General features: G+C 45.0%; 1 protein-coding gene across 3 annotated transcripts in view; it reads left to right on the forward strand.

Annotated features, from left to right (window-relative positions):
* Positions 1–14170, forward strand: part of AOAH (acyloxyacyl hydrolase) — a 119094-nt gene extending 104924 nt beyond the window's left edge. For all 3 annotated transcript variants that reach the window (XM_077809231.1, XM_077809233.1, XM_077809232.1), the window contains exons 21-22: positions 3640–3716; positions 13583–14170. In XM_077809231.1, the coding sequence (XP_077665357.1) occupies positions 3640–3716; positions 13583–13711 (206 nt within the window). In that variant the 3' untranslated portion in view covers positions 13712–14170. The remainder of the gene's footprint in view (positions 1–3639; positions 3717–13582) is intronic.
* Positions 14171–15677: the final 1507 nt, after the last annotated feature.

The following is a 15677-nucleotide window of genomic DNA, read 5'->3' on the forward strand; positions in this document are numbered from 1 at the left end:
TGCATGAATGCTCCCTGAGCCACCCACGAATCACACGGCAAAAGACACCAGCAAATCTCCCAGCCTTGTACCCCCAGAATAAACCATCTTGCCCTGGCCAGAAGCCTGACCTGTGTACGTTTATTACCCAGTCCGCCTGTCTCTCATTGTGGAGAGGAGACACACTAGTTTTTGTAAACTGAGCTGAGATTTCCCAAGCACTTCAATCAAAGCACACTGTTTTAGGTAAAATATAAAACAGATTTATTAACTACAGAAAGTTCAATTTTAAGTGACTATAAGTGCTAGTCATAAAAGGTCAGAGATAATTACCAAAGAAAATAAAAGGTAAGCACACAATCTAAATCTTAAACCTTATTAGACTAGGCAATATTTGGATCAAGCAATTTTCTTCCCCCACTAGATGTTACAGGTCTTAACAAACAGGCTTCCCCTTTAAGCTTCCCAGTGTTCTTGTTCTTCCCAGTGTTCTTCCCAGTGTTCTTGTTGCTTCCAGTGTATGTGGGGGAGAGAAAGGCCAAAGTATGATGCTACTGTCCCCTATTTTATATCCTCAGTTCATGTGCCTGGAAAACACCAATCCAGACATGTCCTGGTGAGCTTTGCTGAGTCACAGAGTTGAGCAATCCCCCATTGTGTGATGCTTGCATAGCCCTCCTACAGCATTGCAAATCCCTTGTTTACAACTCTCCTGCTGATTAATGGTCACTTAACACTGGGAGTGGGTAACCACCCTTGCTGTTGCTGGGAACTAGCAGTAGAGACTCTCAAACTTACCACATATTTCAGTAACAACCATAGAGCAAAAATCTCATAACTTCAGACACACTAACGATATGCGTATTTGGACAGAACAATGCGTTTCAGCAGATCATGAGTTTTTGTATGATATCTTAGATGACATGCTTTGTATGAAATGTATCATAATTATATGACAGGGATGAATATGGGGGTTGCTTTGAGGTACAGAATGCCACACACTCCCTGCTGTTAGGCTCCCAGACTATCTCCTCAGAAGGTCTGCCTGCCTTTACTCTGCCTTGGAGGTTAACCTCAGGTGCGCTCCAATCCCCAAACCTCCTTAAAATGTGTTCCCCTACAGTACCCAGCCCCTGTCAATGGACACTCTCAGAGACGACCAAGTCTGCTGTTTCCAAGAGACAGTGTATATACCAGCCTGTTATCTCAGCTGAAGATTCACCCTTTAATATATTGCACTGAGATGAACTTATAGTAAAACCAAGAATAAGTTTATTTAAAAAAGAACAAGCACTGGGACTCAGGATCCACTTTTGGATCAGAAGCCAGCGGTTTTGAAACAATGGGATGCCCCTGTGTGACAGCAGAGCCAGGATTCCAGGGTGCTTGTGGCTCAGGGGCTTTGCACGGGTTGTGCAATAGACAGACAGTGAAGTACAACTTCCAGCCAGTATTGTCATTGTGGCTTTTCTGGCAGGGGCAACTATCAGTCAGAAATTGGTCCATAGGCTTATTTAAAGTAGCAGTAGAAAAAAAAAGTGAAGTGAAAATTATTAAGGGCTGGATGATCCTGTCCTGTGGAGAGAGAGGGCAGACAAAATTGCCAGGAAACTCTGTGAGATGAAGCTCACTGAGCTTCTCAGCTTCACAGGTCCTGGGAGGGAGCCCTGCAGATCTGGACACACATTAATGGCATCTGTCTGTGATGCCTTTGGGGTGTGTAGTACCAACACTCCCCTGCACCATGCTAGTGCAATTCTATTTGCTCCATGAACTAGTGTGCAAGGGAATGTGAGGGCTCCCTGCATCCTCTCTCCCTGCTGTGCAACCTGGCAAGGGCAGGCAGAGTCTGCCACTTAAACACTAGTGTAGCCTACAAATCTTGTCCCAGAACCAATGGTCTGGTTGAGCTGTGCTTGGTGCAGGGCCAGAGAGTGTGATACAGCCATGTAGCACCGCCGCAGGAGGGATGTGTGTGTGTGTAATAGTCCAATGAGTTACAAAGCCTATTGCTGCATCATTGGCTAGAGATGCTAAATGTAGCCATTAAATATATCAGAGTAGATTCTCAGCTGGTGTAAATCAGCACCGCTCCATGGAGATTAGTGGCACGGCACTGGTTTACACCAGTTGAGAACCTGTCCAATAGCTTCTGAAGATGTTTGAGAACATGGGATACATGGCTGAAGCACAATCTCTCCCCTACCCACTTTGATGTAAATACAGGTGAACTCCCTTCCTTGCCAAGGAAAAGAATAAAACATGCTCAAACACTAACTTGAATTCCAAAATGAAATGGTACCATCAATCCAAAATCCTCACACTATTACGCTTCCTAGGATTGGTCCATGCTTATGCCTCCCAAAGGAAATTTTTACAAGATCCTTAATGCATAAAAAAAGATACTAACAGCAATACAAACCAAAAGGCATCATCCCTTTGCATCCTTGCTCTCCTATTCCTTCTTGTCTATGTGAGGACCGAAAATAATTGTAACTGTGACAGCTCAGTGTTGTCTTACTTTAGATCACGTGTCCTAGATTAAAGTATATAGTATTGAGGTATGGCTGAGTAATATTGTATCACTAATGTATCCCAGATCCCTTATGAAAATGCAGTGTGTATTTCATGAGCAATTATTTTTTTAATAATATAATCGCCTAATTTTAAGAAGGACTTGGAGCGCCATGATTTTTTTGTGTGTGTGTGTGTAATGTACAAGGAAGATCCAGAGTGTATGGTGTGTTACTAATAAGCAATATGGTTTTTTAAAAATCTCTCTGTTTTGCATCACTTATTCTTTGTCTGTTTAAATCAATATTTTAGGTCTGATTCTACAGATAAATCAGTGTTTGAAAAAATCTGAATCGGGCCCCAGGTGCAACAGCAATGATTCTAGGGCAGGTTGTTTAGCCAAGCAGAAATGCTGTTTTCAAAAGGGAGATGGAGGAAGAGAGCATGTTCTCTCATGATGGAATATGTGCATAATACCATTAAAAATTCTCATTCCATCATTATAAAATAAATTATTGAATTAGGAGTTGGCTAAGGCCATTTCCACTGGTCCGATGCATGATCGCCATTCAACCCTTTTCAAGGAAGGAAGCTTTTTATTCCTTCCATGGCTCTGGGGCTTACAGAACAGAACCACATGCCTTGAATGCAGTGCTTATATAATTCAGAAAGGTTATTTTGTCAGAGTTGAAAAGGGCCACTCGCAAGAAAAGTAACTGAAAATGACATTCTGTTCCTGAAGACATCAACCCAACTGTCTACTGGTACACTCTCTTTTTCCGAGCAGAAGTGTCTTTATTTTTGGCCTTGCTGAAGATGCTGCTGATGAAAAATGAGGGAGTGTTAAATATTTCATAGTGTCACTCACTGCAGCAGCATTCTTAGTTGGAAGGCAAAGTTAATTGTTTTACAATCATTTATGTTCAAAGAACTTCCCTGTATAAATACAATGGATAAAACAAATAAGGGCTTAAATACTATCCTACAGAAATGGGATTGAATGCAGTGTTGGCTCTGGCCCTGTTTCATAAACTAGCATAATCTTTATGCACAGCAGTTGTCTGCTAAAAATACTCTCTCTGATGTGGCATGAAGGGGATGTGATGTGTGTGTATCTTTAATCCTTTGTGATGATGTGATTTACAGTTGATGATGAGTGGCGCAAACTAGGAGGAGAAAGCTGGCAGCTGATAGAACCTGCTGATGGATTCCATCCTAATCAGGTAAAAAAAAAATGTGGGAAAAAAGGGGCAAAGTTGTTTCAGTTTTCAAAGACTCATGCTTCAAACTCCCCGGAACCACAAGTTCAAGTCTCAGGAGGGACTGTCAGCCCTTCAGCCTTCTAAGATGAGTACATTGCGTTCCCTTGTGTTTGGAGGACAGATTATAAACTGAGGTTGGTTCTGCTCTGCATTAAAGATACTTGCGTCCTTGGCCAAAGTTTCCCTGCTTTCCCATGTAGTTCAGAGTGCCATGTGCCTGCATAATGCCCCCGAATAGTTCCATTTCAGTTGTACTGTGTCGTATGCTGTAATTGGAAACCTTCACTCTCAATTTGCTGCTTTCCTTCACTTGTATGTTGTTCATTGAGGCGAAGTCTGCGTCTGTGTACACAGCAGCTGGGAGGTGTAGAGATAGCACGCTGAAAGTGTGAATGGCACCACAGGCAGAGGCTCAAATTAGCCAGCTGAGTACAAGCCTGCCTGACCGCGGGGTACGTACTCAGGCACCTAGCCTGAGCCAACGCCCATGCTACCAAGTAGCTCAAGCACAGCTCATGCATGTATGTCTACCCGAGCTAGGAATTACACCTCCCAGCTACAGTGAAGACATACCCTTACACGTGTGCTTCACTACTACCCACATGCTTCAAGTTAAGCACGTACATGAAATTTTGCAGGCTCAGGCCCTAATATATTAAGCTACTCAGTTAGGGCCAGTTTGCACTCCACTGCCTCATGGATGCACAATGTGGAGGGGCACAAGAAGCCTTCCACCTCATTTCGTGTTTGACATCCAGGAGCTGGCCACATGGAATTGTCTTATTCCATATCTGTAAACTGCTCCAAGAGAGCATAGTTTGGCATTTAAAAAAAATGATCTAGAACAACTTTCTCTTTGCTGGTTTCTTGGCTTTCAAAAATCCACAAGAAGTAAAATATCAGCAAATATTTCCAACATTGCTCCCAAGTAGGACTAGCTGCCACAGTGCACAAACGCTTCCAGTGCTGCAGCTGCAACAGGCCATGGCAGATCTCCCAGCAGTCACTGCCTGGCATGAATATTAACTGTTAGCAGCCACCTCCTCTGGTGTGAGTGAATAGTTCTGAATTGCCCCTTGTCAGTGGCAAGACTGCCGTTCTCTGCAGTGGCCTTAGGGTCCTGCCCTATATGGGGCCAAGTTCTGTGGTCTTTCCTTAGTTTATATTTGGTTCTTAACTCAGGCCAAATTCCATTTGTCACTATAGGAATTTGCTTCAGTAAGGACCAACTGCCAGACTTTTAAAGGTATTTAGGTTCCTATCTCCCATGGCTTTGCATGGGAGTTAGGCACCTACTAGGAGTATTGCCTAACTACCTTTAAAAATCTGGCCCCAGGTACAAACTGAGTAAAGGCCTCTGGATTCATCCCATAGGTTTTGTAAAGGGATTTAGGATCCTTAAGGATGAAAGGCTATATAGATGTAAAATATTATTGTGATTATTTTATTAGACGGAATTAGGTAAAATCAAGCCATAGTCCCAAGATCCTAATATCATCATAAAGGGCTGGTTAGTATCCAGAGGGATTGTTTTGAACAGTACTTTTGTCATGTGGCTTTGCTGGCTAATTACATTGTGGACTACTACAAAGGGAGATTCAAAACCTGAACTTTGTAGTTCAGCTTATCCATTAAAGCCCAGGCCATGACTCAGCACAGGAGTGGCTCATGCTGGAGTTACTGCCTTTGTGCATTTTATCAGTTCTCACAGGACAGTTCAATTTCCCATGTTTTTCAAGCTTAGCTCATCTAAGATAGTAGAGCAAAAGGTTATATACTTGGCTATAATTACAAGACATTAAAATGCACAGAACAGGTGAAAAGTTTATTGGGCTTCACATTAAAAATGGAATCAGCCCAGCAATCTTTGTGTCATTTAGTTTTGTGCTGAAACTCTCATATATGTGAGGTGTGCAAGACAGCAGTAAAAACAGTGGCTGCTATTAATCATCACATCCTTTAGAGGTGGATTTACGAGTTTAGAAACATTTGCATTCCTTCCTATATTAGAAACACATGCCCTTGAACCATAGGCAGATCAGCTATTGGAATGTCTGACCTACTCTCCAGACTGGTTGTGGCAGCATGTTGAATTTTGGTCACTGCCTGAAGGAACTGAGGGTTATTTTGGTGATGTTTTGGTGATGGTGATGTTTCTGTGTCCGATAAAGTTGACGGGACACTATGGCAAAGCCACTGCTAGGAGTATTGCTTTCAAGGGCATTACTGCCTACTGTGATGGCATTCAGTATGGTGGCCCTGGTTAGCGACAGAATATATGTGAAGTACCCTACAGGGGGTGGGGGATTTGAACACCAGTCCATCCCTAGTTGTAATACAGCCCAATATTCTCAAATGTTGCTGTTGGCTATGCAGTGAGGGCTATGAGAGTGTTAAAGTTGTATTAGATATTACAGGCTTCATCTATTTTTTATATCCGTAACAGACAGCTGAGGCAATAGACAAGCATCTAAGTTAAAACAGACTCCTGCTAGAAGTGAGTCTCCTTTGCAGCAGACATTCTTGCTTGGCTAAAAGTACAAGTAGCTAGTCACAAAAAAGTACCATCTCAGAGCCTAATGTAGTGGGGAAAGCTTGGAATGGGCTCAGTTTTCACTGCAGGACTTTTTGAATGAAACATTTGCAAAGCTTGGTGAACTATTTGAGGTTAATAGGAACTGTTGTTTTTTAGTTGGCAACAGCACTGAAATAACAAATTACAGTCCAAAGCCTTGGATCTGATTGAGTTGTGCAAAGAGCAGAACCTGGGGCTCCAGGGCAGAGCAAAGGGGTATTACATCACCTTTATGCCTTCTTATCCTGAGGCTCAGCAGAGGTTGCACCAAGTTACAGCTAACTTCAATGGCTGCCAAAGGGCCAATAGTAGCATCCATGGATTGCTGGAGTGCATCAGTGCTCCAGGCCCCTTTTCTCCTGCCCACACTCCCTATGCTGTGAAGATGACATAGTGGCATGCAGCTGCTGTAGCTCACTCTAGGTGATTGTCATCTGCAAGGGGAGTTGTCAGCTGGCCACTTAGGGGACAGCTGTAAATCTGCTTTGTGCCACTGGGACATTAGAAAGTAGCTATTAACAGGGACCAGGATCTGGCCATGTGAGTTTAGACTTCTGGTTGGATTATTTCTCTCACCTCTCCCATTAGCCTTTTGCAGCTCTTAAAGTCTAGTGCTCCTGCTGTTAGCATGATGAGGAAGGCTTGGCAGTTTCTTTTTCTCTTATTTTCCAGGGGCCTGATCCGCTTTCATAGAACTCGAGAGGCCATCTAGTCCAGTCTCCTGCACTTGTAGCAGGACTAATTATCTAGAACAGAGGTGGGCAAACTACGGCCCACGGGCCACATGCAGCCCGTGGGACTGTCCTGCCCAGCCCTTGAGCTCCTGGTCCAGGAGGCTAGTCCCTAGCTGTCCCCACACCTGCACAGCCTCAGCTCGCTGCGCTGCCAGCACTGTGGTCTGCTGCTCCTGCCGGGAAGCACTGCGGCATGGCTGCCAGTCCTGCCGCTCTGAGCGGCATGGTAAGGGGGCGGGGAGCAGGGGGATTGGATAAGGGGCAGGCAGTTCCGGGGGCCTGTCAGGGGACAGGGAGCGGTTGGATGGGGTGGAGGTTGTCAGGGGACAAAGAGCAGTGGGGGTTGAATAGGGGGTGGGAGTCCCGGGGGGGGGGGGGCCTGTCAGGGGGCAGGGAGGTAGAGAGGCATCAGGACATGGGGGGGCAGAGGGGGGAAGTCTTGGTCCTGTCCTTGATCTTGCTCCTAATGTATTTGTAGAATGTTTTCTTGTTAGCCTTTATGGCTCTGGCTAGTTTGAGCTCGTTTTGTCCCTACATACTTGTGTTATTTGTTTATATTCATCCTTTGTAATTTGACCTAGTGTCCACTTTTTGTAGGACTCTGTTTTGATTTTTAGATCATTGAAGATCTCATGGTTAAGGTGCCTATGGCCAAAATTTAAATCATCAAACCCCAACTCAACTGTGCCCTAACCTTGCAGATGTCTAAAGCCCCTAGGTGTCTATCTGATGCCTGCCCAGCCCAGTCTGGTAGATCTGCTCAGGGGCCACCCAATGCAAAGAAAAAAGAGGACACAGATCAGAAATGGGGCTCACAGTACTGTATGTCCTTATAATCATCATCTTTTAAGCACACTTGGCTCTCTCCCCTTCAGCTCTGGCGTATCTCATGTGTCTTCTTAGATAAGTGCTTTGGAGCCGGAATCCTGTCTTTGTACAGCACCTAGCACAAATCAGCTCTTTAGGCAAGTGTTGCAACTAGCTCCAACGATAAGGCTGAAGCAGAGCTGGTGGGGGGAGGCGCCCAGATTTCTTAGCTCTCGGTTCTGTGCGATAGCTAAACGGTCATCCTTCTCCTGACAACCTAGGCCCAATTTTCAAATGTAGGCACCAATCCTGCAAACAGTTAACCATGTGATTAGCACAGGCAGCAGGGAGCTAAGGCTAATGAGGGCTCAGCCTTCCCCTCCTCCCCCGAAACTGAGCCACTCCTGTACACTGCCCAGCTTGGCAGGTGAAGCACCAGCTCCAGAGGAGCCAGGGCCAGCTTGATGCTGAGCTGGCTGGGTCCCCAGCAGCAGGATGATCTGGAACAATCCCCAGACCCGGGTAGCAGGAAGTGAGATGAGTCCACGGAACCCCAATGGCAGTTCAACCCCTCCCCAGCACCTCCAAGCAGAGATCAGGCTGGTCAGACAGGGAGACAGAGGGAGGACTGAGGGGCAGGGGAAGGGGCTGCTGAGGTAGGAGCAAGATACAGACACAGCCACTTGCAGCCACTGCTACGGCCACACAGATTCCTGCCACAGACCCCTGCGTGACAGGGTCCTCAGAATACAACCTGGACTGTGGGACCACTGAGCCCTCCAAACCCTAGGCTGCCCCTCACACTGTGGTGCTAATATCAAGCTACCAGCCTCTGACAGGCACTGCACGTACACAGCCATCCACAAGCAGGGACACACCCAACTGAGTTACAAGAATGATCTCCCAGCCATTCATGAGCCATAAATAGAGAGGCTTCAGCCAATGCCCCACCTCAGAACCGTAACGTCTTGCGCTGCTCAAGGACCCCTTGGACAGTGCAAACTCATTAATAAGTTCATCACCTCTTCATAGGAAAGTGGATATGCACCAGCCTTGGTTTTTGATTGAAGTGCTAGGGGAATCTCAGCTCAAATTACAAACGTTGTAGGTAAAATAAAACAGATTTATTAACTACAGAAAGATAGATTGTAAGTGATTATATAAGTAGCAGGCATAGAGAGCACAGAGTTGGTTACCTAGGAAATAAAAATAAATTCACAATCTAACTTAGACTAAGCAAGACTTGAACCAAACTGTCATCCTTCCAGCCTGGGACCAATCTCCCTAAGTCAATGTCTTTATCTTCCAGATGTTGAGATGGGGGGGGGGGTGAGAGGCTAAGTGATGATGTCACTGCCACTCTTCTTCCAGAGGCTAGAAAGATCCTTGCTGTGATGTGGGTTAGTCCGCCCAGCCCCATGGAATATGTACCTTCTCTGAGAAGTCTCAGGGATAGTGGATTCTTCTTGATGGGCCATTAACAATGTCTGGGCTCTCCTTTGTTGCAATTGAAAGGCTGGCTGTGGGCGTTTCCCAACCTTGCAACATATTTCAGTAGCACATAGAGCAATACTTCCTAACTTCACCTACAATGATACAACAGTACAATCCAACAGGATATTAAGGTTCAACAGATCAAGACTTTTAAAAATGATACCTCACAAGGCATGCGTTGTACCAAACATATCATCAGATTACAGTGGTGAATATGGGGGTTCCAGGGTGCTACTTTGAGGTAAAGAATTTTCACTCCCTGAAACGGCCTAAATGCCGCTTTCAAGCAAGTGTGGAAATGCACACCCTAATTCAAGTGCCCGAGTTTTCCACCTATTAAGAAAGTAAATCACTCTTATAGAGACTTTACATAAGTTGCTAATATATTTTTCCAAATGTTGAAGTGGGAACTAGAGGGGGTGAGATTGTGAAAAGCACTCAGCTGTGGCCTATCTCTGCTCCTACTGCAGTGGGTACAGTCAGGCCAAGGCTAAATGGTTTTGAAAATCCCACCCTTAATGTTGTCTTGTGATTCATCCCTTTAGGGAAGTTACATCGGGTTGTATTTATACTGTAATTTTTTTTGAGAGAGGGAACGGTTTTGTTTTTTAAAACAGACAGAAAATTCAATTATTTTCCTTTAAGCTCCCAGAATCCTGTTTTACTACAACAATCCCACTAAAAGTCACTGCAAGGCCTACATAGCTTTAAGGGCAATGGTTGTTTTAAAAGAAGCTGATTACTTTGTACATATGACACGACTATGCATTTCAACAGGCTCCTATAAAAACAAAACCGTTATTTGTTTCATGAACCTACAAAAAAAAATTCTAAGCCCTGAGTCACAAACAGAGCCTGTATGAGATGTTCTAAAGGATTCCTAATGATTATGTACAGGCAGGAAAACACAGCTTTAGGGTGATTAGAGTCTCCCTTAAGTCATGACAAAATCCATTTGTATTAGAAAGACAAAGCTAAAATGACATGTGGACAAGTTATGTAATTAAAATTAAGGGAAACGTACCCTGCCCCAGCTCGCAGCAGCTCAACAAAAAATAAATAAATAAATAAATAAAACATGCACGGCCAGATCCCCACTGGTGTAAATTGGTATAGCTCCCCATTGAAATCAGATAGTATACTTTTCTAAAAAACAGAGTAATGGTCTGCAAAAGGTTAGTAGCAGGTCACTGCAGTTATAGGTTCCTGGCTGACATCTGACCCTTCTGGGTCTCTGCTCATCTGGCAGTTACATAGTAGAACATGCAAAATGTAGTTGGTGATCTTTTTAGCCATTTGATTTAGGTACAGACAAATGTCCACAACCCACTGCTAGAATTGGTACGCTTGTTGGCTTTGAAGAAAACCAAGGATGACCCAGTGCTGGAGATTCTCATCCCCAAAGTGGCCTTTTTGGTCAGAGTTGAAGCTCATTGCTACCATGAGGTCAGATCAGTTGAGTGCCACATCTTGGCCACTCACTAGACTGCTGTCAGGGGACTTAGGGTATGTCTATACTACCCACTGGATCAGCAGGCAGCAAACGATCCAGCGGGGGGGTCGATTTATCACGTCTAGTCTAGACATGATAAATCGACCTCCGAGAGCTCTCCCGTCGACTCCTGTACTCACCACTGCTAGAGGCGCAGGTGGAGTCGATGGGGGAGCGGCCGCAGTGAAGACACTGCGGTGAGTAGGTCTAAATACGTCGACTTCAGCTATGTTATTCATGTAGCTGAAGTTGCGTAACTTAGATAGATTCCCCCCAGTGTAGACCAGGCCTCAGACACCAGATCCCATATGTTTTAAGCTTCTTGAGACTGAACAAAGTCCAGTCACTGCCATGGGTTCCCTAGGCACATTCATGGGGTATAGATCTTCTATCTGACATACCCTGCTGGGAGGTTAGACCACAAGGCCCACTGCCCAATCTCTGGCACGAGGTCACAGCCCTCAGACTACTACCCACCTCGACAGCTTAAACATATCCTCTCCCAAAACTCCACCTGCAGTTGTGAACCTTCTGGTTTTACCTGCTCCGGGGGCCTCAGATAAGGTAGAATCCTGTGCAAAGTCTCTATGTGGCCTGTGTTTAACAAACTGGTGACCCCTTTCACATAGCAAGCCTCTGCGTGTGACACCCCTCCCCCCCTTAAATATATTTTTAAAAAGTGTTTTTAATTTATAACAGCATTATAAATGCTGGAGGCAAAGCAGGACTCGGGCTGGAGGCTGACAGCTCACGACCCCCATGTATTAACCTCACAACCGCCAGTTTGAGAACCCTGGGTTTAACACATTATTGCTCTCCCTTTAATAGCACAAGACACCAACAGATTCACACAAAAATAACCTACCCTCATTGCCCTGTCTCAGTTTCCTCACCACCCCAGACCATTCATTGCGCTGGAGTCAGGGGAGCCATCATTTGTGTTCTGAACAACTGAGCCGCCTTTTCCCAGCTTGTCTCTTTTGACCTCATCTGCTCCATCCCTTTCTCCTCTCCTGCCCAACCTTCCCATGGCTCTTTCAATCTCTTGCATAGGTGACTCAAGGAGCAGCCTTAACAGGTGATCACAAACCACTAGCAGGTGCCAAGTGTCCTTTCCCCTGATAAATCAATATCCTCAGTGGGAGCCAACCTGTTGCCCAGGATGGTGGATGTAGAACAGAGGACCAGCCTGGGTTAATGACCCTCTATTGTCAGCCCTGTACCTCTCAGAATTTCAGTCCACAGCGGAGGTAAAGAGGCAACAGCGAAGGCAACTAGCCTTTGCAGTTAAAATGAAGTTTGCAGCTTGGTAAAACCATGTACACACAGTCCTATTTTAGTCTTGTAATTATAATCAATGCAACAGTGAATCTTCTGAGATGAAAGTAAAGCAACCATATAATCAAAATGAAGAGGTAGAATTGTAGGTCAGAAATTAGTTTTTTAAAAAAATACATTAACTGCATATGAAAGAACTTTTGTTACAGAAGAGTCAGACTGAAATAGAGTTTTTGTTTTTTTGTTTTTGTTTTTCTTTAGGAGTGGTTTTTTTTGCACTGAAGTTATACTGTTTATCAAATCACCCTCTTGCCCTTCTACAGTGTTTAAGCAGCCACTGTGGGAAGACAGTCACTCTGCTAATGAAGGGACTAATTAAGACATGTGTAACCAGTCAATGCTGTCTTCATACAAAGGGACTGGCAATCAACCAGCACCACTCGTGAAGTAGCACTTGCTGGTTTGATTTGAACTTAGAACTAATGGGTCTCATTTTCAGAGGGGCTGAGCACCTGCAGTTCCCATTGACTTTGAGGGGGGTAAGAGGGATTTGCAAAAGCACCTGACCCATTCAGGCACACAAGGGCCTTTGACTTTCAACAGATTTTTGCTTTAAATCCTGCAGGTGCTTTTGAAAAGCTCCTCTAAGAGTGTTCACTACCCCTGAAAAATCAGGCCCAGTTTGTTTGTTTGAAATAGCAGCTCATGGAGAAGGCAGCAGCCATACGAGGTTCTAGCCTGCAACAGAATATGCTGCCTTGAATGCAGCAGAGTGGACTAGATGACCTAGTGAGGTCCCTTCCAGTCCTACACTTCTGTGGTTCTCTGCTTAAGACTTGCAGCCAATTTACTCATTTTTTCATACCTCATAATAATCTGAAAGCACATCTAAAAATGAATTTTAAGTAGCTGCTGCATAGAGCTGTCTACAGATACAAGCAGCCTAGATTACTTTCCTTCTCTGATGAGTGGCCTGAACAAGACAGACAGTTTCATTGAAGTGCTTGTTTAATCTAAGCTTAGAAAAACCTGCAAAAATAAAGGCTACCAGCTAAACATGCGGCCAGCTTGCTTCCAATTACAAGGACCAGTCACTTTCCTCAGGTCAGTTGCATCTTAGATCTCATACCAGGAACAACACTTCCGTCCAGCTCCTTGCTCTGCCCAGTAGTACCATCTCTTCTCTTCTACTCCAGATTTGCTTTACTTCCTCACAAAAAGAGAATATTGCACCTGCTCACTGTCTAAGTGGAACTGACCCGCAGGTGTAAGGAAAGCAGGATTCTGCCCGTCAAAGTGAATGCTCTTGGGGGCAGGGTCTGTCTTTTTGTTCTGTTTGTACAGCACCTTGCACAATGAAGTACTGCTCCATGCTGAGTGCTCCTAGGCACTATGGTAACACAAATAAAAATAAGAAACTGACGGTATTTGTGTAAACTATTTGCAGATTACTTCAGCCCTGGGGGCACGCATTATCTGGCAGAAGGCACTAAGCGAATGGCCCCATGTGCTTGGAAAGGAGAATCCCTTCAATAAACAGATTGAAGATGTGTTCAAAGATCAAGGGGGACACTGAGTTCAACATTGCCTGAGCCATGCAGCACTGTCTATTCTTACTAGTGTCTTCTAGGCTGCAAGGAAAAGAAACAAAGCCAGCCTCTTTTGGCCAGATGACGTTAAGAGCCATCTTTCCAAAAAGTGTTGCATCTCATCTGCAAAGCCACATACGTGAGTAACCTAGGCTTTAGCTTTGGTTATGTATAGAGTCATGAAAATGAATCAATGGATGTTTGCCAACAGGACTATTTAACCACCTCAATTTGCAAATCCACAACAGGGCTTTCTCTGCCTCTACTAAATTGAAGAAGCCTACCTCAGATTTCTTTGGTGATCTCCCTGTGGATGACTTTGAATGGTTAATCCGATCAAACAAAAACTCATTGATGTTGCCATAAATTGTATGTAACGGTTGGTGTGGCTGTGTCAATCTATTATTAAAACTGCTATTTGCTTATTAAAAATGTGCCATGGAGGACTATGAAACAGAATTTTGATTTGCCTGGCAGCACTAAGTCAATCTGATTGGGCAGAGGTGTTTCCCCTGCCCCCATTGAGAGTATGTAGGGTCCACCTTGACAGCCCGTTATGCATTTGGAAAAAAGATATACTTAAACTCTGAAAAAAGTAGTATTATTTACACTGTTTGTGAGTTGTCAAAGTCACACGAAAATACTGGGGCCAACCTGCAGCCTTTACTCACATGAGGAAGCTTTTGAAGCTAAGAAGGGGTCAGCTCAGGTTAGGACTCTATATATAAGTGATGGAGGGTTGGATCCATTGGTAGCAGTGACCTCACGGCAAGCCGGTAAAGGTAGCAATCAATCACCTGCCTTTTTAAACAAAAAGTTACAAAGTTAGACTTTGCATAAAACAGCCCTAATGAAGAAGAGTTCATGGCCCTTATTCCATTCTTTATGCCAATCTATACATGAGCAGTGCTAGCCAGTAGGAAAAATCTGTTAAACGAGCATACCTCAGTCCATATAATGTAGTTAAAGCGTAAAAGAATACAGCCTGTGATCAGATTGTAAGCTCTCTGGTGCAGGGACGGTCTTTATTCTGTTTTGTACAGTGCTTAGCACAATGGGGTCCTAGTCCATAACGGAGGCTCCCAGATGCTACTGCAATACAAATCGTAGGTAATATGGCCTAAGCCTGCAAGCTTCTGAGTGCTCTTAACTCATATTGAAGTCAGTGTGAGATAAGGCTGCTCAGTACTGCAGGTAAGCTGGGGGTGAGTTGTAACTACTGTGTCCGCTGCTATTGAGTGAGCTGTCAAGCTGGCAGGGCACAAACCCCAATTGGCTGTGGGTTCTATACTTAGATTTCACCACATCCTGCTCTTCTCCCATGGCCCCACCCACACTGCACCTCTTCCCCTCCCTCTCCTCATACCTTTTCACTCCTTGAAAGGCCGGGGGGGGGAGTAGGGGGGAGAAATGGGACTGCAAGGGGATGGGGTGGAGAGAAAGGGGCAGGACAGCCCCTCAGGGAGGGGGTGAAGAGGTGCAGGTGGCAGGCAGGGCACCTTGGGGGAATGTCAGAAGGGGCATGAGCAATGGGCAGGCCTCAGAGAGCAAGCAGGAATGGGGAACCTCCAGGGCAGGAGGCTGAACAGGGAGTAGGGGCATGGTCCAAGCACTAATGGGTCCCCCCTACTTCCAGCACTCCAGCCCAGCCTCCCCAAGTGCAGGAGTCACATGCCACCCATCTGAGCTATATACAAGTCCCTTAAATCTAATCCAGGCTAAACACTGGGGCTCTCTTGCTTATGCCTAGAAAACCTGCCCTCAAGCACCAGCCAGCTACGGTTCCTTCATGTCAGGGCTTTTTATTACTCCCCTACCCCTGCTTTGAGTTGCAAACTTAGCTGGTGGGAAGAAAGCACTCAAAAACACTTTTGTCCTCTGATGTTTGAGAATAGTTTGGAGTCAAGGTGCATTTCCTGGGGGACGTGACCTAGCACCTTCTGTTGGAAGCCA

The sequence above is a fragment of the Eretmochelys imbricata genome, chromosome 2 (assembly GCF_965152235.1).
Source record: "Eretmochelys imbricata isolate rEreImb1 chromosome 2, rEreImb1.hap1, whole genome shotgun sequence".
In the NCBI taxonomy this organism is placed as follows: domain Eukaryota; kingdom Metazoa; phylum Chordata; order Testudines; family Cheloniidae; genus Eretmochelys; species Eretmochelys imbricata.